At 40.6% G+C, this 26,319-nt stretch overlaps 1 protein-coding gene across 1 annotated transcript in view; it reads right to left on the reverse strand.

The window, feature by feature from the left end:
• Nucleotides 1–26,319, reverse strand: part of mdc1 (mediator of DNA damage checkpoint 1) — a 138,613-nt gene that overhangs the window by 52,239 nt on the left and 60,055 nt on the right. Inside the window, exon 6 of the mRNA XM_028808334.2 lies at nt 19,814–19,885. Within this exon, the coding sequence (XP_028664167.1) occupies nt 19,814–19,885 (72 nt within the window). The remainder of the gene's footprint in view (nt 1–19,813; nt 19,886–26,319) is intronic.

The raw sequence follows: 26,319 nt of genomic DNA on the forward strand, positions 1-26,319 counted from the left end.
AACAATAAAACAGAAGCAGTCTGAATAAATAATGTAGCACACTATAAAGTTTACTAACATAACTGACAAAAACAAAGAAAGGCCACATACTTGTACTTTATTATGTTATTTAAAGTTGCAGAACGCTTGGTTCCCACTACATAAGCCATGCAAACTAAAGCTCTGAAAGGGTGCAGTTATTGCATAACCAATGACTAACAGATAAACAAGAAATATCCATCCATCCATCCATTGTCTCCCGCTTATCCGAGGTCGGGTCGCGGGGGCAGCAGCTTGAGCAGAGATGCCCAGACTTCCCTCTCCCCGGCCACATCTTCTAGCTCTTCCGGGAGAATCCCAAGGCGTTCCCAGGCCAGTCGAGAGACATAGTCCCTCCAGCGTGTCCTGGGTCTTCCCCGGGGCCTCCTCCCGGTTGGACGTGCCCGGAACACCTCACCAGGGAGGCGTCCAGGAGGCATCCTGATCAGATGCCCGAGCCACCTCATCTGACTCCTCTCGATGCGGAGGAGCAGCGGCTCTACTCTGAGCCCCTTCCGGATGACTGAGCTTCTCACCCTATCTTTAAGGGAAAGCCCAGACACCCTGCGGAGGAAACTCATTTCAGCCGCTTGTATTCGCAATCTCGTTCTTTCGGTCACTACCCATAGCTCATGACCATAGGTGAGGGTAGGAACATAGATCGACTGGTAAATTGAGAGCTTCGCCTTGCGGCTCAGCTTCTTTTTCACCACGACAGACCGATGCAGAGCCCGCATTACTGCAGATGCCGCACCGATCCGCCTGTCGATCTCGCGCTCCATTCTTCCCTCACTCGTGAACAAGACCCCGAGATACTTGAACTCCTCCACTTGGGGCAGGATCTCGCCACCAACCCTGAGAGGGCACTCCACCCTTTTCTGGCTGAGGACCATGGTCTCGGATTTGGAGGTGCTGATTCCCATCCCAGCCGCTTCACACTCGGCTGCGAACCGATCCAGTGAGAGCTGAAGATCACGGCCTGATGAAGCAAACAGGACAACATCATCTGCAAAAAGCAGTGACCCAATCCTGAGCCCACCAAACCGGACCCCCTCAATGCCCTGGCTGCACCTAGAAATTCTGTCCATAAAAGTTATGAACAGAATCGGTGACAAAGGGCAGCCCTGGCGGAGTCCAACTCTCACTGGAAACGGGTTCGACTTACTGCTGGCAATGCGGACCAGGCTCTGGCAACGATCGTACAGGGACCGAACAGCCCTTATCAGGGGGGGCCGGTACCCCATACTCTCGGAGTACCCCCCCACAGGATTCCCCGAGGGACACGGTCGAATGCCTTTTCCAAGTCCACAAAACACATGTAGACTGGTTGGGCAAACTCCCATGCACCCTCCAGGACCCTGCTAAGGGTATAGAGCTGGTCCACTGTTCCGCAACCAGGACAAAAACCACACTGTTCCTCCTGAATCCGAGGCTCGACTATCCGACGGACCCTCCTCTCCAGAACCCCTGAATAGACTTTTCCAGGGAGAATGAGGAGTGTGATCCCTCTGTAGTTGGAACACACCCTCCGGTCCCCCTTCTTAAAGAGGGGGACCACCACCCCGGTCTGCCATCCAGAGGCACTGTCCCTGATGTCCATGCAATGTTGCAGAGGCGTGTCAGCCAAGACAGTCCTACAACATCTAGAGCCTGAGGAACTCTGGGCGTATCTCATCCACCCCGGGACCCTGCCACCAAGGAGTTTTTTGACCACCTCGGTGACCTCAGTCCCAGAGATGGGGGAGCCCCACCTCTGAGTCCCCAGGCTCTGCTTCCTCATTGGAAGGCATGTTAATGGGATTGAGGAGGTCTTCGAAGTACTCCCCCCACGACCCACAACGTCCCGAGTCGAGGTCAGCAGCGCACCATCCCCACCATATACAGTGTTGACACTGCACTGCTTCCCCTTCCTGAGACGCCGGATGGTGGACCAGAATCTCCTCGAAGCCGTCCGAAAGTCGTTCTCCATGGCCTCCCCAAACTCCTCCCACGCCTGACTTTTTGCCTCAGCAACCATCAAAGCCGCATTCCGCTTGGCCTGCCGGTACCTATCAGCTGCCTCCAGGGTCCCACAGGACAAAAGGGTCCTGTAGGACTCCTTCTTCAGCTTGATGGCATCCTTCACCGCCGGTGTCCACTAACGGGTTCGGGGATTGCCGCCACGACAGGCACCGACCACCTTACGGCCCACAGCTCCGGTCAGCCGCCTCAACAATAGAGGCACGGAACATGGCCCATTCGGACTCAATGTCCACCACCTCCCTCGGGATGTGGTTGAAGTTCTGCCGGAGGTGGGAGTTGAAGCTACTTCTGACAGGGGGCTCTGCCAGACGTTCCCAGCAGACCATCACAACACGTTTGAGCCTACCGGGTCTGACCAGCATCCTCCCCCACCATCGAAGCCAACTCACCACTAAACAAGAAATAAATAAACAATATTATAATAAAGAACTCATTGGCACAGATGTCAGTAATGCTCAGGGTATTTCTATTAGCCTTTTCAAATCTCATAAAATTCTGCTTGAATATATTCAGTGGTTTTCCCAAGTTCATAATAATGCTATTTCTGATGGTAATTTAGAATTGATACTATTTTTAAAGTGAAGAATAATTAGTATTGAAATTTGAAATGATGTAGTTAAGATTAGTTATTCTATCCTTGGCACACTTTAAAATATGTACCAACTGGATGATTAGAACTATTTTTACTGAAGTGTGTATTTTCCCAAGATACCCAATATAAGTTTTGAAAACCTGGGTACAATTACCAACTATCTAAAGGCTTCTACTTAAAGCTGTCACACAAATTGTATACTTATTAAAATAAAAGGATGATAGAAAGTGTTGAGCCAGTAAATACGTCTGGCAATGACTTAAAAATGTGTTCATTGAGTTTCCTTTTTGTTTCCAGTAATTACAGAGCCAGCTTCCCACATGCAACACATTTGCAGCTGTATGTATGGGATTTTCACATTCTCCATGTGTGGGTTTTTGTCTGAGAATATTGTTGGGTCAATTGCTAATTTTTAATTGGCTTGAGTGAGTGTATGCATGAGTGGGCCCAGCATCTGAAGGCCTGACAGATCTATACTGACATGATAGTTATAATTGGATACTAACCCTCACCTCTTCTGTTTCTTTTCTCGGTACTCAAATGTGGCACTTGGTGCCACGGCCCACCTGCCAAGTTGTTTTGCCTGCCTAAGGTAAACTCATCCCTGATGGAGGATCGCAGGAATCGTGGGAAAGAGGGGTCTTTCATCGGATTGGCTGGCCCAGCACTGTTTCAGCCATGGAATGGCCAAATGGGGGAGGCAGCTTGATGGGTGAGGGCTCCAGGATTCTAAAAATATCCAAATCTTATTATATGATATAATTTACTGTTAAATTCTGCTCCGTACTTCTAAAATTTTTTATTTTACTTCAAAAATAACTTATTATACTTTTATACTGTATTGAGGATTTGTTCTGTTCTGTGTATTGTATTGTATTGTATTGACCCCCTTCTTTTGACACCCACTGCACGCCCAACTAACCTGGAAAGGGGTCTCTCTTTGAACTGCCTTTCCCAAGGTTTCTTCCATTTTTTCCTACAAGGTTTTTTTTGGGAGTTTTCCTTGTCTTCTTAGAGAGTCAAGGCTTGGGGGCTGTCAAAAGGCAGGGCCTGTTAAAGCCCATTGTGGCACTTCCTGTGTGATTTTGGGCTATACAAAAATAAACTGTATTGTATTATATATACTGCTGAAATAGGCTCTGGGCTACTGAGGCCTAGAAATGAACAATTCAGGTTTGAGTAGGTATGTTATATATTTTGTTTGAATGTTTTGAATTATGAGAGTACCATGTTACATACTCTATATAAAACTCCCCAACTAAAAGACACTAGGATACTATGGACTGATATCCTCCTTTCTATCAATGGGTGTTGACCTAAAAGAAGAGGCGTGTTGCTGTCATTCTTTTCATTGCTTAGCTGAGAGCTATGTGGTATTTCTGTGTGTTTTGTGGTGCAAGTTTAAATTAAATTAAGGCACTAGATCTTAATGTTTATTTTTAGTTGCCACTATGGAGCAGTGCCATATTTTTACCACTTTTCCTCTTTATAGGGTATTTTTTGTTACCCGCTTATTAGCAAAGGCTGAAATCAGCTAAACCAGTAAGAAAATCCATACATTTATGGTCTGCTAAGGTAATTTATACATTACAAGGTTACTTGAATAGTACTGTCTTTCAAAAATGCGTGTGAAGACATTCATGAGCTGACTGACACTGTAACATATCAGGTACTGTGAAGAGGTTTGAATTCCAAGAAAAATATTGTGATTTATAACAATGGAAAGCTTTGGTTCACTTAAGAACTCTTACACAGGGAGGAGGTCAGACTCCTGTCAGAATGGTGTCAGGACAACAACCTCAACCTCAATGTTAGCAAAACTAAGGAGATGATTGTGGATTTCCGCAAACAGGCAACAGAGCACAGCCCCATCTACATCGGAGGTGAGGCTGTGGAGCAGGTCAGCAGCTTTAGGTTCCTCGGAGTCACCCTCACTGATGACCTTAAAGGGTCAAGTCACACTGCGGCAGTAGTCAAGAAAACTAAACAACGCCTCTACTTCCTCAGGAGACTGAATAAAGCCCGGATGTCCCCCACAACCCTGTGAAGATTCTACAGGTGTACTGTGGAATCCATCCTGACAGGATGCATCACATCCTAGTATAGCAACTGCTCAGTTCAGGACTGCAGAGCTCTACAGCGTGTGGTGAACATAGCACAGCAGATCACGGGCACACAGCTCCCTGCGATCCATGACATCCACACTACACGCTGTCTCAGGAAAGTGAACTGTATCAGGCGGGACCCCAGCCACCCTGCACTGTCACTTTTCACCCTCCTCCCATCTGGGAAGCGACTAAAGTCCATTCGGGCGCGCAGCTCCAGGTTCAGGAACAGTTTTTACCCAACTGCAATCAGACTCATGAACAATCAGTAACCTTGTGTCACCTCCACTGCTACCTGCACATACTGTATACTTCTACCACTGTCTCTATTTATTCCTAGCATTCTGGCTTTATTTATTTACTTATTTATATTCATTTATTTATTGTGTGTGGATTTTTTTTGTCTGTGTTCACTGTCTGCAGGGGCACATGAAAGCAAGCATTTCATTGTACATGGTACTTGTACACATGACAATAAAGAACTGAAAATTGAAATTGTTGTAGATTGCTTTAAATTTTGTTTATTGTCCTAGTTCCCAAACAATTTGAAATAAGTTGCCTCAATGATTATAGGCCCATTGTTCATATGTCTGTTATAATGTAAATATATGAATGGGTAGTTCTTTACCATCTTAAAGTCTGTTACTGCTCCTTATTTTGACAAACTTTAGTTTGCATATAGGACAAAGAGATCTGTGGAAAATGCTATAAACATGGGGCTACAATTAGTCCTAAAGCATCAAGACTGAAAAGGAACTGAACACCAAAATATTGATTGTAGACTTTGGTTTAGCATTTAACACCACTGTCCCTGAACTGCTGTTAACTAAACGTCTACTGACTTAACTGGATGCTTCTATCTGTAAACTGGTTCACAGTTTTTTGAGAAACAAGAAACAGTATGTTTAGATGGACTCCCACGTCTCAGACTGTTTCAGTATCAGCACAGGTGCCCCTTAAGACTGTGCACTTCCAAAAACTTTATTCCATTTAAAGAAAAGACTGCAGGTTCACTGACCATTCAGTAAAAACCATTACAATTACAGATGACACCACCATCATTGGACTAATTACTAATAGAAGTGAAACACCATATGCTGTAGAAAGGAGGTATCTTGTCTTTTGTCTTTTTGTGCTAAAAATAATAAGGTAATCTACTGTATACCACCAAAACAGTAGAAATGGTCATTGACTTTCATAACCTGCAGTTACCACCCCTTCTACCAGAAATTAATGATTCTATGGTCAATTTGGAGGAATCTTTTAAATTTTTGGGCACAATTGTCACAAACATTCTGAGCTGGGATAGTAACACCACTCCTTCCACTAATAAGTCTCAGCAGTGGATGTATTTTTTTTACCAATAAAAGAAATTAAATATTTCCCAGCCAATCCTACAATTCTGCAAAGCCATAATTGAAAGTGTGATTATATTTTCCATTGTCTGATTTGGGTCAGCAGTATTCTGCTCCAAAAAAAAAAAAAAATTACACCATGTTTTGAGAGGTCTGCTGAGAAAATAATTTGCTGTGTTCTTCCATCTGTTACAGACCTGTATGCATCTAGTGTTATAAATCAGGTCAAAAGGAATACTATTGATTCATCTTACACATGTCATCACTTGCTGCAAAAACTCCCTCTCTGGTAACACTTTAGGCCATTAAAACTAATACTAACAAACACCAAAAAACTTTCTTTCACAGAGCCATAGCTCTCATAAACAAGCAATTTAGCATGCTCTCCTTGCTTATTTATGTATTCTCTCATATATTATATGAAGGTGTCAGTGTGTTTATGTACAGTATATGCACTGGCTGAAAAAGTAGTTTTTACCCTTGTGCTTAAAAAATGCTTACATTTTTTAGTTACAATTACTGCAACAAAGTACTTCCTATCGTTCAATCTTCCATATGTCTGTTAAGGAATTTAAGTCCTCTCTCCTTTGTGAAGTTTATTTCAGAAACATTGGAATGTTTAGTTTCAGGTCCTAAAACTGCATCAAAATTGGACGCAAGTCTGCACTTTTACTGCTTCTCAACCATTCTAATGTGAACTTTATTATGTGCTTTGAATTAGAGCCTTGTTGTATGAATCAGCTACAGGTATTCTTGGTTACTAGTGGTTTCCGCCTTGTCTCCACTGAAGCCCATTTTTCCAAGTCTTTTTGATTGTGGAGTCATGCCCATAGACATCTGCATTAGAAGCAAGTGGTTATTTATAATTTATTTTAGGATTCTTATTTATTTTCTGGATGCTTTTACACTACACATTTAGAGTGTTTTGGCAGGCCACTCTCTTAGAAGTTTTGTTCTATTGTTCTATTTGGATATTATTGCTCTAACTATGGTTAAGTGGAGTACAAGAGCCTTTTCTTATAGCCTTTTTCAGACTGACAGATATCAGCAACTATTTTTAGATCTCTTCCATTAACACTAGAATTACCAAAACCTAAGAAAAAACTTGTAAATCCGGCCCACCTTAAATCCCTTTGCACCTCTCCGTCACCATCTTTTGTCTTGTAAATGTGCCGATCAAGACAAGCAGCAAGCAGCCTACTATTCCATCCCCTTACCACCGCAGAATGGGTACAAAGTTCTCCCAGCTCATGCCTTGATTATCTGGGAGTGAAGTGCTGGAGTTTTAGAGTGGAAATAATTGATCGTTATTTGGAATACATGCATTTCATGTGTGTTCCATGTCTACAATAATCTGTGTAAACACATCATTAAAACAAACATTTTTCATATTTTAGTAATAAATGACAAAATGTAGACATAAACCTTATAATGTGTGAAGCCTGAAGTCTAAAGGTCAAATAAACACTTTCACAAAAAGTTCAAGGATGATACAACAGTTTCCGTGGTGCAGCGGTAAGAATTGCTGACTTGTAATCAAGAGTAACCCAGTTCGATCCTGACTGCCTTGTATATGTACTGTTTTTTACTGCTCTTATTGTTAATATTATACAATAAACACATACATTTGGTTTGCGTCTGTAACAGCCAGTGTACATTTATAGTACTTGTAAAACTTAGTGTTTTTTTTTTCACTTTTATTCTCTCAGTCACGATCACGATACATACTACTGCCCCCCCAGGGATCCGACGCTGTTAGTTTTTATGTGAAACTGGGAATAACTGTAGATGTGAGTGGTGTTTTGAAAAAATGGAACTGAACATTCTCTGATCTGGATGGATAAAAGCTGACACAGAAACGCTGGTGAATCTGCCTTATTCGTATCTCACTGTCACTTGATTTTTTTGTTATTCAGTTTTATTGCAGTTTCCTGCTTACACTGAATTAGCATGCACCTTATGGTCCATGATGTGAAAGCTGCACTGACAAAAAACAGAGACATACTGTAGGTATATACGTATGATATTTGGAATTATTCATTTTATGATCTGTATAGTACATTTCGGAAAACATTATTCATATTATTCATATTCATTCGCATACCATCTTGCGGTTGTAATCAGTGACCGCATGTTTTTAAAAAAAAAAAAACAAAAAAAAAAACAATCGATCTTGCCCTGTCTCCACTTATTCGTGCATGGTGTTGTTTCTTTTGTACTCCAGGACATGCAGAGGAAAGAATAGTACAGAGAGGTCAGTTCCATGCTGCAATCATCAAATTCAAATGTTAACAGTTCCCACACATCCAAAGACCGCCCTTCCTACATTTATAGTATGACATGTGTACCTGATGCAAAAACGCTAACTTTTACAAGTACTATAAATGTACACCGGCTGTTACAGATGCAAACCAAATGTATGTGTTTACTGTATAATATTAACAATAAGAGCAGCTCACTACTCAAAAAGGTAAATATACAAGGCAGCCAGGATCGAACCGGGGTACTCTTGATTACAAGTCAGCAATTCTTACCGCTGCACCACGGAAACTGTTGTATCATCCTTGAAACTTTTATGAAAGTGTTTATTTGATCTCTGGAATTCAGGCTTCATGCATTATATAGTTTATGTCCACATTTTGTCACTTATTACTAAAATATGAAAAACATTTCTGTTTTAACAATGTACAGTTAGGTCCATAAATATTTGGACAGAGACAACTTTTTTCTAATTTTGGTTCTGTACATTACCACAATGAATTTTAAATGAAACAACAGCTTTAATTCAGTGGGGTGAACAAAACGATTGCATAAAAATGTGAGGCAACTAAAACATTTTTTTAACACAATCCCTTCATTTCAGGGGCTCAAAAGTAATTGGACAAATTAAATAACTGGAAATAAAATGTTCATTTCTAATACTTGGTTGAAAACCCTTTGCTGGCAATGACAGCCTGAAGTCTTGAACTCATGGACATCACCAGATGCTGGGTTTCCTCCTTTTTAATGCTCTGCCAGGCCTTTACCTCAGCGGCTTTCAGTTGCTGTTTGCTTGTGGGCCTTTCTGTCTGAAGTTTAGTCCTCAACAAGTGAAATGCATGCTCAATTGGGTTAAGATCAGGTGACTGACTTGGTCATTCAAGAATTTTCCACTTCTTTGCTTTAATAAACTCCTGGGTTGCTTCAGTTGTATGTTTTGGGTCATTGTTCATCTGTATCATGAAACGCCGCCCAATCAATTTGACTGCATTTAGCTGGATTTGAGTAGACACTACGTCTCTGAACACCTCAGAATTCATTCGGTTGCTTCTGTCCTGTGTCACATCATCAATAAACACTAGTGTCCCAGTGCCTTTGGCAGCCATACACGCCCAAGCCATCACACTGCTTCCACCGTGTCTTACAGATGATGTGGTATGCTTTGGATAATGAGCTGTTCCATGCCTTCTACATATATTTTTTCTTGCCATCATTCTGGTAGAGGTTGATCTTGGTTTCATCTGTCCAAAGAATGTTTTTCCAGAACTGTGCTGGCTTTTTTAGATGTTCTTTAGCAAAGTCCAATCTAGCCTTTCTATTCTTGAGGCTTATGAGTGGCTTGCACCTTGCAGTGCACCCTCTGTATTTACTTTCATACAGTCTTCTCTTTATGGTAGACTTGGATATCGATACGCCTACCCCCTGGAAAGTGTTGTTCACTTGGTTGGATGTTGTGAAGGGGTTTCTCTTCATCACGGAAATGATTCTGCGATCATCCACCACTGTTGTCTTCCGTGGACGTCCAGGTCTTTTTGCGTTGCTGAGTTTACCAGTGCTTTCTTTCTTTCTCAGGATGTACCAAACTATAGATTTTGCCACTCGTAATATTGTAGCAATTTCTCGGATGGGTTTTTTCAGTTATCACAGCTTAAGGGTGGCTTCTTTCACCTGCATGGAGAGCTCCTTTGACTGCATGTTGTCTGTTCACAGCAAAATCTTCCACATGCAAGCACCACACCTCAAATCAACTCCAGGCCTTTTATCTGCTTAATTGATAATGACATAACGACAAACTTGCCCACACCTGCCCATGAACTAACCTTTGAGTCAATTGTCCAATTACTTTTGAGCCCCTGAAATGAAGGGATTGTGTTAAAAAAATGCTTGTTACCTCACATTTTTATGCAATCATTTTGTTCACCCCACTGAATTAAAGCTGAAAGTCTGCATTTCAACTGCATCGGAGTTGTTTCATTTAAAATTCATTGTGGTAATGTACAGAACCAAAATTAGAAAAAAGTTGTCTCTGTCCAAATATTTATGGACCTATCTGTATTTACACAGATACATGTCACGGATTGTCCATAATGAACACCATGTTCAAGCATAGGGGTGTTCATACAGTATGTGTACTTGGCACCAGGACACCCTAGGCCTCAGTTCGATGATCAACTTTGTGGTCATGTCGTCGGACTTGTGGCCACATGTCTTGGACACTCGGGTGAAGAGAGGGGCAGAGCTGTCAACTGATCACCACCTGGTGGTGAGTAGGCTTCGATGGTGGGGGAGGATGCCGGTCAGGCCTGGTAGGCCGAAATGTATTGTGAGGGTCTTCTGGGAACGTCTGGCAGAGTCTCCTGTCAGAAGTAGCTTCAACTCCCACCTCCGGCAGAACTTCGATCACGTCTCGAGGGAGGTGGGGGACATTGAGTCCAAATGGGACATGTTCCGTGCCTCTATTGTTGAGGCGGCTGACCGGAGCTGTGGCCGTAAGGTGGTCGGTGTCTGTTGTAGCAGCAATCCCCGAACCCGTTGGTGGACACCGGCGGCGAGGGATGCCGTCAAGCTGAAGAAGGAGTCCTACAGGACCCTTTTGTCCTGTGGGACTCTGGAGGTAGCTAATAGGTACCGGCAGGTCAACAGGAATGCAGCTTCGGTGGTTGCTGAGGCAAAAACTCGAGTGTGGGAGGAGTTTGGGGAAGCCATGGAGAATGACTTTCGGACACCTTCAAGGAGATTCTGGTCTACCATCCGGCGTTTCAGGAGGGAGAAGCAGTGCAGTGTCAACACTGTATATGGTGGGGATGGTGCGCTGCTGACCTCGACTTGGGACGTTGTGGGTCGGTGGGGGGAGTACTTTGAAGACCTCCTCAATCCCATTAACATGCCTTCCAATGAGGAAGCAGAGCCTGGGGACTCAGAGGTGGGCTCCCCCATCTCTGGGACTGAGGTCACCGAGGTGGTCAAAAAACTCCTTGGTGGCAGGGCCCCGGGGGTGGATGATACGCCCGGAGTACCTCAAGGCTCTGGATGTTGTAAGACTGTCTTGGTTGACACATCTCTGCAACATTGCCTCTGGACTGGCAGACCGGGGTGGTGGTCTCCCTCTTTAAGAAGGGGGACCAGAGAGTGTGTTCCAACTACAGATAGTCAAACCTCAGATTAAGGAGGAACAGTGTGGTTTTCATCCAGTGGACCAGCTCTACACCCTTAGCAGGGTCCTGGAGGGTGCATGGTAGTTTGCCCAACCAGTCTACAAGTGTTTTGTGGACTTGAAAAAGGCATTCGACCATGTCCCTCAGGGAATCCAGTGGGGAGTACTCCGAGAGTATGGGGTACCAGACCCCCTGATAAGGGCTGTTCAGACCCTGTACAACCAGTGTCAGAGCTTGGTCCGCATTGCCGGCAGTAAGTCGAACCCGTTTCCAGTGAGAGTTGGACTCCGCCAAGGCTGCCCTTTGTCACCGATTCTGTTCATAACTTTTATGGAGAGAATTTCTAGGTGCAGCCAGGGCGTTGAGGGGGTCCGGTTTGGTGGGCTCAGGATTGGGTCACTTCTTTTTGCAGATGATGTCGTTCTGTTTGCTTCATCAGGCCGTGATCTTCAGCTCTCTCTGGATCGGTTCCCAGCTGAGTGTGAAGCGGCTGGGATGGGAATCAGCTCCTCCAAATCCGAGACCATGGTCTTCAGCCGGGAAAGGGTGGAGTGCCCTCTCCGGGTTGGGAGCGAGATCCTGCCCCAAGTGGAGGAGTTCAAGAATCTTGGGGTCTTGTTCACGAGTGAGGGAAGAATGGAGCGTGAGATCGACAGGCAGATCGGTGCAGCTTCCGCAGTGATGAGAGCTCTGCATCGGTCTGCCATGGTGAAAAAGGAGCTTACGGCAAAGCTCTCAATTTACCAGTCTATCTACGCCCCTACCCTCACCTATGGTCATGAGTTATGGGTAGTGACCGAAAGAACGAGATCACAAATACAAGTGACTGAAATGAGTTTCCTCCGCAGGGTGTCTGGACTTTCTCTTAAAGATAGGGTGAGAAGCTCAGTCATCCGGGAGGGGCTCAGAGTAGAGCCACTACTCCTCAGATGATGTGGCTCGGGCATCTGATCAGGACGCCTCCATGGTGAGGTGTTCCGGGCACGTCTAACCAGGAGGAGGCCCTGGGGAAGACCGAGGACACACTGGAGGGACTATGTCTCTCGGCTGGCCTGGGAACGCCTCGGGATTCTTCCGGAAGAGCTAGAAGAAGTGGCTGGGGAGAGGGAAGTCTGGGCATCTCTGCTCAAGCTGTTGCCCCTGCGACCCGATCTCGGATAAGTGGAAGAGGATGGATGGATTTACACAGATTAATGTAGAAACAGAACACACATGAAATGCATGTGTTCCAAATAACGATCTATTATTTCTACTCTAAAACTCCAGCACTTCACTCCCAGATAATCAAGACATGAGCTGGGAGAACTTTGTGCCCGTTCTGCGGTAGTGGGGGGATGGAATAGTAGGCTGCTTACTGCTTGTCTTGATCGGCACATTTACAAGACAAAAGATGCTGACGGAGAGGTGCAAAGGAATTTAAGGTGGGCCAGATTTACAAGTTTTTTCATAGGCTTTGGTAATTCTAGTGTTAATCATGGCATTACATGTATCTTGAACCTTTGGGTTGGCAAATTCACTGTGAAGATATGAGCTAAAATAGGTCAGGGTCATACTAAGCAAACCAGGTTGAGTTTTATCTTTAATTGGGTTAATTTAAGTTGAATGCAGTGCCGCTTGGTTTTGGATACATATGTTCAAAAATTAATAAAATAAGATAAAAAGTTTAAATTGTTCACTTACATGTCATTCATCTAATATTAGACTTTTACTGAAGAACTGATGAATTTCAGTGCTAAAAATTTCCAGAAATAGAGAAAAATTAAGAAAAGAACCACTGTCAATTCATGTATGGGTCCGTTTATTTGTGCATATAATTTTTCAATTCACATATATAATACTGCATTTGTAGCAGTAGCATTATGTGCTTACAAAATTAAATGTTCTGTACTGCATAACAATTTTGTTTGGGTTTAATATATATAACAAAGTTAGTTTAATTTCTTTCTATCATAGCAGTGATATATTTTATACCTACATATCATACAGTGCTCAGTTGCTGGCTAGAGAAAGACTTGTTCCTTCAATACAATATGAATTTTGTATACAAAATAAATCTATAATAAAACTAGGGGGCTCTGCCCCCTGTTCACTTCGCTCGCCAACCCCCGGGTTTGGTTAACCAGAAATACAATTTAAAGACATTGTTTTTTTCATGGGAATTGTTACATATGCATTATGTTCACTTTTACTTTAAAACCTCAGTAAAAACAATATTTGGAATGAACTTTTCTTCAAGATCACACTGAATTTTGATTCCTTGTTTGGTCTTACATCATGATAATGCAACTCGACTGTTACAATTTTACATGTTAGAATTGTTCTACCAATTTTCAATACAACTACTCTTGTCCCATTGCATAGCCCATCACTCATACATAAATTACGCAATAGCATCACAATACATCCTTCTTTCAACAATAATTCAGCCGGTGGGAGCCGGTGGGAGATGTTTTCATCTTCCGCACTATCACCCCCAACTGCTTCAGGATAGTCTATTGATACCATTTTGCTGTGTAACTGATCGACTATTTACGCATTAATTCGTTTGACTTCATCGTTTCTCGCTGCTAGGATTGCCCGTGTACTCATTTTTTTTTGTTGACAATCCTTCAGGATAAAATTCTTCAATTTGATTTTTACATAATAAGTCTTCATTTATTTTAAGATTTTTAATTTTGAAGTTGCCAATGTCTAGTTGCCAATTTGCGAAAAAGTGTCTTAATTTGTCAGGCATCATTACAGAAGTGGCATCAGACATCATTTCAAACATATAGTTGTCTGATTTACATAACCCAGCTGCTTGTGCCGTTTCTTGAAAGGTACTATACGTAGTTCCATCCATAGTTAGAAAATCTTTATACAATGTTGCTCCTTTCAATTCACATAATAACAATTTTAAATGAAACCATTTTATATGTTTTGGTGATACAATATTTAATCGAGCAACAATTTTGCAATTAATTTTTCTTGGATGCCACACTCTTTTTTTGTTTCTGCCATGTGTAATGTTGAGGAATTTGCGCATACATATATGGTTTTGCATTTACGTCTGTTTTATTAAGTTCAAAATAAGCCAATTTCGTATTTCTAATTTTCGCTATCTCTAAATCTTCTGCTTCTTCGCCCTTTTTAAATTGAATCATATTCTGACCTGGTAAATGAATCGGTAATAATTCAACAGAATGACTTTGACCATGCAATGGCAATTCCATTAAATGCTACCCGCTTTCCACTGCACTGACTTACCGAGTATCTAAATATGCTTGAACTTCGTCCTGAGACTGTTCTTTCGATAAAGTTACGCATACTCTATCGTACCCTTTATGAATGTACTTGTAGATGTACTTAATACTCGTAACCAATGCACAATACTCGACATTAATATGACAATCAAATCATTTCAGCAAATACGGTTTATATTGTACAATCATTGATTTATCAAGCATCACAATTTTACCATCTTTCTTTCCGTGGTAAGTGTGTTGTTCGTGACGATTATCTCTTCGACAATAATCAGGAAAGCCAGCCTTAGTCATATCTGTTGTCTGAACAAACTCTTTCGGAAATTTCGTTAAAACACTTTTTTTCTTTTGAGTCCCAACATACTGAATCTTTTAAATGTGGTCCATGAGATATATGTGTAATGACTTTGTACCATAATTCAGGATTGGTTTCTCCGTTTTGAATTTCAGCACAGACAAACTGATCTACATCATCAGCAGTTAATAATTTATTTTGCAAAGTAACCAATAAATTCATGTGAGGCAAACCCCATTATTGAGTAAAGGATCTGAATGTGGTGATTTATTTGTTAAAAATGATGAATCATGCTTTGCTTTTGGATATACACGAATATCTACTCTGTCTTTGATATCTCCGTCTTTCGAAATTATTAGCACTGACAATTTGTCACATGTTGGTTTATTATAAATACGACTGTGATCTTTCGGATTCATATAGAAATCCAAGAAAATTTCTTTGCCAGTGTTTTGCAGATACATTTTGTGTAAAGTGCGATACATTTGTACGTATGGATTTGTATCCATTATTGGCTGTATAATTTCTATTACATCCGATTGTTTAACTCTTTCGATTCTATGTTGCATCGCTTCTCCGTATCATAAATATACACCTGACCGAATTGTGGTTTCTTCGAAATTAAACTTGTCGTAGTTCTAATTGTTGCGGGACCACAGATTCTCATAGCATATGGTCCATTATTATGCAAATCTACATTTTGTGCATTGAATGATGCAAACGCGAAAAGATTATTGTAGACGCGTATATTTTGCCTGTAGTGTTTGTGTATTTCACTTTCACCAAACAACAAATCTTTTAATTCTCGCGGATATGCCTCTTCATTGGGAAGCAACACTACTTTTCCCTGATGGCAACACGAATTAGACAATCTACATGTCTCTGACTTAAACTTTAAAGCCTTACAATATCTACATACTTCTGACATATCACCTATGTCCATATATTCAATCTCTTTTTGCTGTTCCGTTATTTCACCGAGTAATAATTTCCTTTTTTTAGCGCTAATGCGATCTTTGCTTTTGGGTCTCTTTTCAACACGCTGCTCTTTCTTCTTCGCTTAATCTTGGATGTGTCATTTTTAACTTTTAAATTTTTTTAGAGCTGCTCTTTCTTCTAAGCTTTGTCGTTTTTGAAGCTTTATTCAACAACTGAGAAGTTAGATGACCGTGACCTTGTTTGAAAATGTGTGTTTTAGTAGGGTGTGACTTGCAAGGGTCACCGTCTCACAGGACTTGTTTCCAAAGGATGTCAATATGATATGACTTGACCGTGTCTCAGGACATGAAAGTGTCTCTCTCAAGTGTCTCTCTGTCTTTCTTCAAATGTATCTCTCTTCAAAAGATCATGTCTCGTCGCCAAAAAGTCTCATCTCAAGTTTATTTTTTTTTATAATACAGAGATATAAAAATAAATTTTATTTAGTCATGTTTGTATTTTGTGAACATTTTAAGATGGCCATTATTTTACATATTTAGGATATACTGAAATCAGAACTATCAATGAACATATAGAATAAATATCCTAAATAACTACTTACCAAACTTAAAGGGTTTGAAAGTTACATATCAAACTAATATTTCATAAATCACCACATAATTTTGTGTGCTAAAGTAAATGAAGTCTTTTCTGTCAATAACTTGTGGCACCTCCTTTAGTAGTAATAAAGTCACACTGTCACCTCCTACAACCAATTAACAGATGGCTTAATGGAACAGGACCATGGCAGCACGAGTTGTTAAAAAACAGTGCACTCATATGTTCCATGGATGTGTGCACAGTTGTGGAGTTGGGCAGCCACAGTACATGCAGTTGACAGCAAGCTGACTGATTAATTAGTCAGCTATTTCCATGGGCACTCAGCAGCTTGCAGGGAATTAGAATGTCACACCCACAGATGTATAAAGGGAAAGCCTGAGCAGACATGGGAAGAGAAAACAGACAAAAACCACTGAGTCAAGGTAGGTGAACAGTGGAAGGATGACTTTGACAGCACCACACTGCTGACTGGTTAACAGGGAGCATTAGGGAGGATTAAAGAAACTCTATGTGATGGCTGTGTTCATGGAATCTGCAAGCCTGACGCAGAGCTGGAGAGAAAAGCCAAGAAAGCAGGAAGGGGTCCTGACGTGGCATCACTTGGGAAAGAGCTGCTGTGACTGACAAAGGTGGCAGCTTTCCGTCAGTACCGCCAGAGGTGGTGGATTGGAAAGGTGTGGTGGGCTGCATCCCAAGATGCCAATGGGTCCTGATGAGGACCAGGAAAGAGCTGATGTAAATGTGTTGATTTCACCTTCCTGTGCTGGATTTTAACTATTTGGATTATTTACTGTGACGTTTATCCTCCACTAAAGAGCAGAATTTTACCCTGAAGTATTCATTGACTTTATTTCTGAAGACTGCACTGTACGTTTGTTTAGAACACTACAGTGGAACCTCAGGTCACGACCGTAATTTCTTCCAAAACTCTGGTCGTGACCCAAAGTAATTTCCCCCATAGGATTGTATGTAAATACAATTAATCCGTTCCGGACCGTATGAGCTATATGTAAATATATACAGTAATCCCTCCTCCATCGCGGGGGTTGCGTTCCAGAGCCATCCGCGAAATAAGAAAATCTGCGAAGTAGAAACCATATGTTTATATGGTTATTTTTATATTGTCATGCTTGGGTCACAGATTTGCGCAGAAACACAGGAGGTTGTAGAGAGACAGGAACGTTATTCAAACACTGCAAACAAACATTTGTCTCTTTTTCAAAAGTTTAAACTGTGCTCCATGACAAGACAGAGATGACAGTTCTGTCTCACAATTAAAAGAATGCAAACATATCTTCATCTTCAAAGGAGTGCGTGTCAGGAGCACAGGCTGTCAGAAACAGAGAGCAAAGCAAACAAATCAATAGGGCTGTTTGGCTTAAGTATGCGAAGCACCGCGGCACAAAGCTGTTGAAGGCGGCAGCTCACACCCCCTCCGTCAGGAGCAGGGAGAGGGGGAGAGAGAGAGAGAGAGAGAGAGAGAGAGAGAGAGAGAGAGAGAGAGAGATAAAAACAAAGAGTGAAAAATCAATACGTGCCCTTTGAGCTTTTAAGTATATGAAGCTCCGTGCAGCATGTCGCTTCACTAAGCAGCTGCACACAGAAGGTAGCAACGTGAAGATAATCTTTCAGCATTTTTAGACGAGCGTCCGTATCGTCTAGGTGTGCGAACAGCCCCCCCTGCTCACAACCCCTACGTCAGGATCAGAGAAAGTCAGCGCAAGAGACACAGAGAAAAGTAAGTTGGGTAGCTTCTCAGCCATCTGCCAATAGCGTCCCTTGTATGAAATCAACTGGGCAAACCAACTGAGGAAGCATGTACCAGAAATTAAAAGACCCATTGTCCTCAGAAATCTGCGAACCAGCAAAAAATCTGCGATATATATTTAAATATGCTTACATATAAAATCCGCGATAGAGTGAAGCCGCGAAAGGCGAAGCGCGATATAGCGAGGGATCACTGTATACGCTCGCTCGCGCTCTCGCTGCACAGCGAGAGACTGAACACATGCGGAAATCATCGGCGCATACGAACCGGAAGGGAAACTGGCTTGTACGTCACCCGAGTGTGTGGTCATGAACAGATGCAAAAGTTTGGCAAACTTTTTGGTCGTAACCCAATTTGTATGTGGTCCGAGACGTTCGTGACCCGAGGTTCCACTGTATTTATTGTTTAAGAATTCATTTGCCCAGCTCACTCTGATCATATTGACAGTCACAGGTTCAAGGATATTGTGGAAGCACACACAGTCTCTCATAGATGGACACAGCAACATGTATTATTCTCGAAAATCATAATTTAGGATACAACAGGTCATCCAAGTGCAAAGAAGACATGTCAAAATATATGAAGTGCATCTGTTCATCATGTAGGTCACCCACACTCAGCAATATTATACTTACCTTCCCTGTGCCGTTTTTGGTTCATGACTCTGACACTCCACCATCTCCTTTTTTTCCCCTCTTAAAAAGTCAGTAATAACAGTCACAACTCTTCTTTCATCAGCAGAGTCTCACTTCATCTGCAGTTAAATTGTTAGGTATGCAAAACTGACCCAACACTGTCACCTACTGACAATGAGAATATGAACGTGCTCATCAAACTGAGCACCCTGTCCTGCTATGTTCAGAAGGCTGTTTATCTAGCTGGCCTCTCCAGGTATTCCTATCCTTTAATACAGGTCTTGGGCACTTGAGGAGCGTGTCCGTCTCATTCTGAACCCAAGGGCACTATGGTGTTTATTAAATACAAGAAAAAGATCAATTTTGGCTGTGTTTCTGGTATGTTCATGGGTTTAGGATAAAACAACAAATGTTGGTCTGTTAAATGTGCAGGGTTGTATACAAATTAAGAAAAAGTAACGAAAAGTTATGCAAAGTTTATAACACATTATGTTTTACAAGTAACTATGTAATATAATAATTAACTTTTTTTAGAAATACTGAGTAATGTAAGCAAGATTATTACTTTTCAAAGCAATATTCTCCAACACTGTTAATTTCAATCAGAAAGTGACAAATTCCAATTAAATATACATTTTGTGGTTATACAAAACAAAATAATCTCAGATTATGCAATGGGTTCATAAACCTTCAACCATGTCTGTACTTATTTGGGGGAAAAAGCCATACATCATCTTGTTAATGCTTAAGTATTTACTATTATTAAACAAATTCTTTTAAATGAACACACATTTCAGCTATAAGATTTAAAGAAATGTCACCGTTTACCTTTGAAAATATTATCTTCATTTACAGTTGTGTAAATATAGCACTGAGTCTCTTGTTCAACATCCCGTGCATCTGTAAATTTAGCAAATGCATGGATTTTGTTAGATTTACAAACAGCTAATTTTTTTATATTTCTTAATTAGAACAATAGAAAAAAAATTGACAACAACATGTCATTTATCCCAACAAAGCCAGTCTGATCCACTTAATTCCTACAAAATAACATCAACTTGAGTTCTGACAATCCTACACTATGTGCCACACTACTCAGCAACTTATTACATGTGTCTATGATTCTCTGTGTTAAGAAAAACATCCTAATACTTGTGAGAAATGTACCCTATAACAATTTTCCAAATTGTGTCTTTTCCTTTTTGAACTCATTTCAAAGTAACAGTCTTGATCCACTATACTAATTCCTTTCAATAATTTGAACAATCATGTCACCTCCTAATCTCTTTTTGCTTAAACTCAAAAAGGCCCAGCTGTTTTAATCTTTCCTTTCAACTCATTCACTACAGTCTTAGAATCAGTCTAGTCGCTGTTCTGTGAACTTTTTCTAGCACTTGTCTTTTTTGCAGTCCGGAGACCAAAACTGTACACAGTACTACAGATCAGGCCTCACTAGTGCATTGTATTTGCATTGGAATTATCAGTCTTACAAGCCTTATACAACTGTTTTTTTTTCCTTCTTATTTTGGGATGAATCTGTCCTGCATTATATGTACAGTATAACATTTTTAAACCTGTTCCACTGCTCTTCCAGTGTTCCCACAATTAAAATCTTATCCCAGTTTATCCCTTTTAGAGTTAGTCATATTTGTTCAAAACTTGCCATACCAAAGTTAAACATAACAGTTTGTCTTTTCATCTGTGCTCTGCTGCAACACTAATATTTGTATAATATCATGGTCATTTGACCTTAGTACTTCAATCACCTCTACACCCTCAATTCTGTACTGGTTATTACAAGGTACTAAATCTAGACATGTGTTAATGCATTAACATAATGTGTTAAAATACAGTCAGTGATTATGTCTATAAACTCCTGCTCTTAGACTCTACACCGCGATCCAAATTATTATGCAAATTGTATTTAAGTGTCAAAGATTAAATATTTTGTTTTCAATTAAACTCATGGATGGTATTGTGTCCCAGGGCTCTTTTGATCACTGAAATCAATCTCGGACATCTGTGATAATTAGTTTGCCAGGTGAGCCCAATTAAAGGAAAAACTACTAAAGAAGGATGTTCCACATTATTAAGCAGACCACCATTTTCAAGCAATATGGGAAAGAAAAGCGTGAAATAGTTGAATGCCTTGGACAAGGAATGAAAACCTTAGATATTTCACGAAAACTTAAGCATGATCATTGTAACGTTAAAAGATTTGTGACGGACTCGGAGCATACACGGGTTTGTGCAGATAAAGGCAAAATGAGGAAGGTTTCTGCCAGACAAATGCATCGGATTAAGAGAGCAGCTGCTAAAATGTCATTACAAAGCAGCAAACAAGTATTTGAAGCTGCTGGTGCCTCTGGTGTCCCGCGAACATCAAGGAGCAGGATCTTCCTGAGGATTGCAGTTATGCATAAACCTTCTATTCGGCCAGCCCTAACCAATGCTCACAAACAGAAACGGCTGCAGTGGGCCCAGAACTACATGAAGACTAATTTTCAAACAGTCTTGTTTACAGATGAGTGCCGTTCGTCCCTGGATTGTCCAGATGGATGGAGTGGTGGATGGTTGGTGGACGGCCACCACATCCCAACAAGGCTGTGACGTCAGCAAGGAGGTGGCGGAGTCATGTTTTGGGCCGGAATCATGGTCGGCCCCTTTAGGGTCCCAGAAGGTGTGAAAATAACCTCTGAAAAGTATGTGGAGTTTGACTGACCACTTTCTTCCATGGTACAAAAAAAAAAAAAGAACCGACAAAATCATCTTCATGCATGATAATGCACCATCTCATGCTGCAAGGAATACCTCTGCATCATTGGCTGTTATCGGCATAAAAGGAGAGAAACTCATGGTGTGGCCCCCATCCTCCCCTGACCTCAATCCTATTGAGAACCTTTGAAGCATCCTCAAGCAAAAGATCTATGAGGGTGGGAGGCAGTTTACATTCAAACAGCAGCTCTGTGAGGCTATTCTGACATCCTGCAAAGAAATTCAAGCAGAAACTCTCCAAAAACTCACAAGTTCAATGGATGCAATAATTGTGAAGCTGCTATCAAATAAGGGGTCCTATGTTAACATGTAACGTGACCTGTTAAGATGTTTTTGATTGAAATAGCTTTTGATTTCAGTAAATATGACCTCCTAATGCTGCAAATTCAACAAATGACCATTTTCAGTTCTTTACAACCTATAAAATGTTTTGAAACTCTGTTGTGCGTAATAATTTGGAACAGTGCATTTTAAGTTTTTTATTTTTGAAAAACATACCGTTATCATTAGGTTTGTTTAGTAACATTCGAATTATACTCTAATGGTTGATGATTCAAAAATTATGCTGACTGCCTCTTGCATCGACTATTTAGGAAAATCAGAGAAAAATATCATTTGCATAATAATTTGGAACGCGGTGTACTAGTTCCAAAGTTAGCCCAGTCAATAGTCGAGTAATTAAAAGTCTCCCATGACGATAATACCCCCTGTAAACTTGACCTTTTAATATTATTAAAAAGACGTGCATTGAAATTACTGTCTGCTTTGGGAGTTCTATAGCACACTCCTAAATAAGGCCTCTTTCCCCAATACTTTCTAGACAAATCTAGATATCCTCACTATGATGTGGCTCATGCTCACTTAAGGAGACCTGCATTTAAATTTAGCTTTACATAAATGGCAACCCCCACTCCCCCTCCCCCCCACACCCTTTTCTATTATATCTATCCTTCCTGAAAATGTACACCAATCTCTATTATACTAATCACATCTTTGTAATTTAGCCAGGTTTTTGTTATTGCTATAATACCGTAAATTATGCTCAGCTACATACAACTCCAACTCACTCTGTTATGTTTCTGATATTTCCTGGATTAAGGAAAATATTTTTAAAACATTTTTTATTTTACTTTTGCACCTAAACTTTGGGTTAGAATTTATGTTACTATGCATATTTTTTACACTATTGCTCATCTTCTCATGTACAGTTCTAAACCTGGCCTGTCCTAAACTCCAAGTGCCCCCCTAAGCTAAAAGCGTCACAGCAGAACAGGTTTACTTGTTTCAAAAGGCGTCCCAATGCCCTATAAAGCTATATACTAGTGCTGGGCGGTATAATAGTTCATACCAAAAACTGTTTTTTTATTTTTGTAATGATATAGATTTTTCTTATACCGCAACACCAGTTTCAATAGCCTAAACAACGTTCAGATTGTGGCGCAGCGGGAAACTGTTTAAGGGGGGACCTTTTGCACTGCTGCACCGCTAAACACGCATGCAACGGAGTACATGCATTAGTGGAGGTATTGAACGGTGAAAATGGACAGAGAACATTCCAAAACTGAAGCTGTAGCAGACGATAAAGTTGAACATGATGACACAGAAGAACTTTTGCAGAAAAAAGGAGCCGTGTCTGTTGTCTGGAGATACTTTGGTTTTAAAAATCGGATGTGGACCATTATGTTCAAATGTGTGAGTACTGTTTCTATACTACTGGATAATACTGCAAGCCAAGTTGTACTTGTTTTATTTTTTTTATACCTGCTTTAATGCATTTCACCATGAAAATGATATCAAGTATTTATCTTAGCATTCTAAATTTTCAGAGAGCAGGAATATCATGAAGTGAATGTATTCTGTGCGGCGATCACTGCCTGCGCCTCCTCTTAGTGCAAGAGGAAGTCAGTTTAAGAAGCGTAGTGATTAAGAACTGGATCGGGGAACACTTAACACAAAGCATTTAAAGTGCTACATTAACTTATGGCAGGGTTTGAGAAAATCTAGTAAATTAAACATTGATTTTAGGATGAAGTTTAGTTTTCGACATTCTACTTTAATGACAAAATAAACTGAGAATAAAGTGGAAATGTCGACTTTAATCTCGACATAAACGGCAAGAATAAAGTGGAAATGTCGACTTTAAACTCAACATAAACAGAGATTAAAGTGGAAATGTCGAGAATAAAGTCAATATGCTGAGTTTATTCTCAACGTAGTTTTTTTTTCCTTCACTGTGTCCGTATTTGTTTTTCTTCACCGTGGCCCTAATACGCTTCCGTAGGGCTATACCACAAATAGCATTATAAATGCAAGTTGCAGTTTTATTATTTATGTATACAGTAATCCCTCGCTATATCGCGCTTCGCCTTTCGCGGCTTCACTCCATCGCGGATTTTATATGTAAGCATATTTAAATATATATCGCGGATTTTTCGCTGCTTCGCGGGTTTCTGAGGACAATGGGTCTTTTAATTTCTGGTACATGCTTCCTCAGTTGGTTTGCCCAGTTGATTTCATACAAGGGACGCTATTGGCAGATGGCTGAGAAGCTACCCAACTTACTTTTCTTTCTCTCTCTCTTGCGCTATCTGTGATCCTGACGTAGGGGGTGTGAGCAGGGGGGCTGTTCGCACACCTAGACGATACGGACGCTCGTCTGAAAATGCTGAAAGATTATCTTCACGTTGCTACCTTCTGTGTGCAGCTTTTAACTGTGCTGCACGGTGCTTCGCATACTTAAAAGCTCAAAGGGCACGTAATGATTTTTTTTATCTGTCTCTCTCTCTCTCTCACTCTCACTGCTCCTGACGGAGGGGGTGTGAGCTGCCGCCTTCAACAGCTTTGTGCCGCGGTGCTTCGCATACTTACAAGCCAAACAGCCCTATTGATTTTTTTGCTCCTTTGAAGAGGAAGATATGTTTGCATTCTTTTAATTGTGAGACTGAACTGTCATCTATGTCTTGTCATTGAGCACAGTTTAAACTTTTGAAAAAGAGACAAATGTTTGTTTGCAGTGTTTGAATAACGTTCCTGTCTCTCTACAAACTCATGTGTTTCTGCGCAAATCTGTGACCTAAGCATGACAATATAAAAATAACCATATAAACATATGGTTTCTACTTCGCGGATTTTCTTATTTCGCGGGTGGCTCTGGAACGCAACCCCCGCGATGGAGGAGGGATTACTGTATAGGTTAGCTTGAAGCATGGTCCATATTAATGCAGTTTGCCTTAATGATGGTTCAGTTGGTAAAGATGTCATCACCAAGTTGCACTTGTTTTATTTTATTTGGTGAATACTGTGTAATGCATCTGGGCTTGAAGGCTTGAAGTAATAGCATTATTACTGGAAGCTTCACTATTATTTATTTTATTATTATTCATTAGTTTAAATGTTATGCAGTTCATTGATGATAAAGTTGTTAAAAAAATCACTTAAACGTGTCAGTGGATAGAGATTGTTAACATTAACAGAAAGTGTAGTTGGTTTACAAAAAATATTTAATATTTATTCCTTTTCTAAGACATGTTCAGTGCAATACAACTTTTGACAAGCACCTCTGGATATTTTACTAAGTCTAAATGCCTCTTTGGTTGGTTGAAAAAAATGCTGTCAAAATTTTAGTTTAAGTTGTTTGCAAAATTTGTTCAATAAAAAAGTTCTATATTTTGACTGCAACTGTCATGCAATGTGATTCCTTCTTTTCATTAGTGCCACCCCCTTGAAAACTATTACTTTATGGGGTCATGCAAACCTGTATTAATACTTGTGTGCACATTAAAATGTTTTTTTGTACAATGTACAATTCTCGTGACAGTGGAAAAGGTTATTCTTATCCAGTCTACTGCAGTAATTGCAGTAGAAAATGTGGTTAACATCCACTCATGCATGGGAAAAAAATACCGTGAAACCAGTATAATTTTGAAAAATACCTTGATATAGAATTTTGGTCATACAACCCAACACTACTATATACACTTCTAGCCTACACCAAGAGTTGGGCCATGTGTTAAACCTTCTAATCTCTTCAATCTTACCTGGGCTGGTATATGACACAGATAGAACTTCTGCTCCTCAGACTGTTGCTTGACAGTTTATATTTTACACTATACAGTAAATATCCTCTTCTGTATCTATCTAATTTCCATTTAAATGCAGCAAACAGCAAATAGTTTTGCAAACTACCTTAAATTGATTTGCAGTATACAAACAAAATTAGCTTTCTTAATATAATTTCCACTTTCTGGGTTAAATGAGACCACAGGTCACCTTTCATTTAAATGACAATAACATTTATAACAAAACAACAAAAAAAATCATGAATAAACTTTTACAACCTGAATGTTTCACTCTCCTTTAAAAAAATAAGTAAATTCACTTTAGTACAACAGCTTTTCCACTACCAAGACCTCTATCCAAACCAGCACTAGTGAAACAAGGTTGAATATGCTATTCACCACCTAGAATGGTACCAAGATCACAACAGTGAATTCACTAAGTTATTTTGAATAACTAAATATTTAATTTAAAACAACTATAGAATACATAAGTCATTTTTA

The sequence above is a fragment of the Erpetoichthys calabaricus genome, chromosome 1 (assembly GCF_900747795.2).
Source record: "Erpetoichthys calabaricus chromosome 1, fErpCal1.3, whole genome shotgun sequence".
Lineage (NCBI taxonomy): Eukaryota > Metazoa > Chordata > Cladistia > Polypteriformes > Polypteridae > Erpetoichthys > Erpetoichthys calabaricus.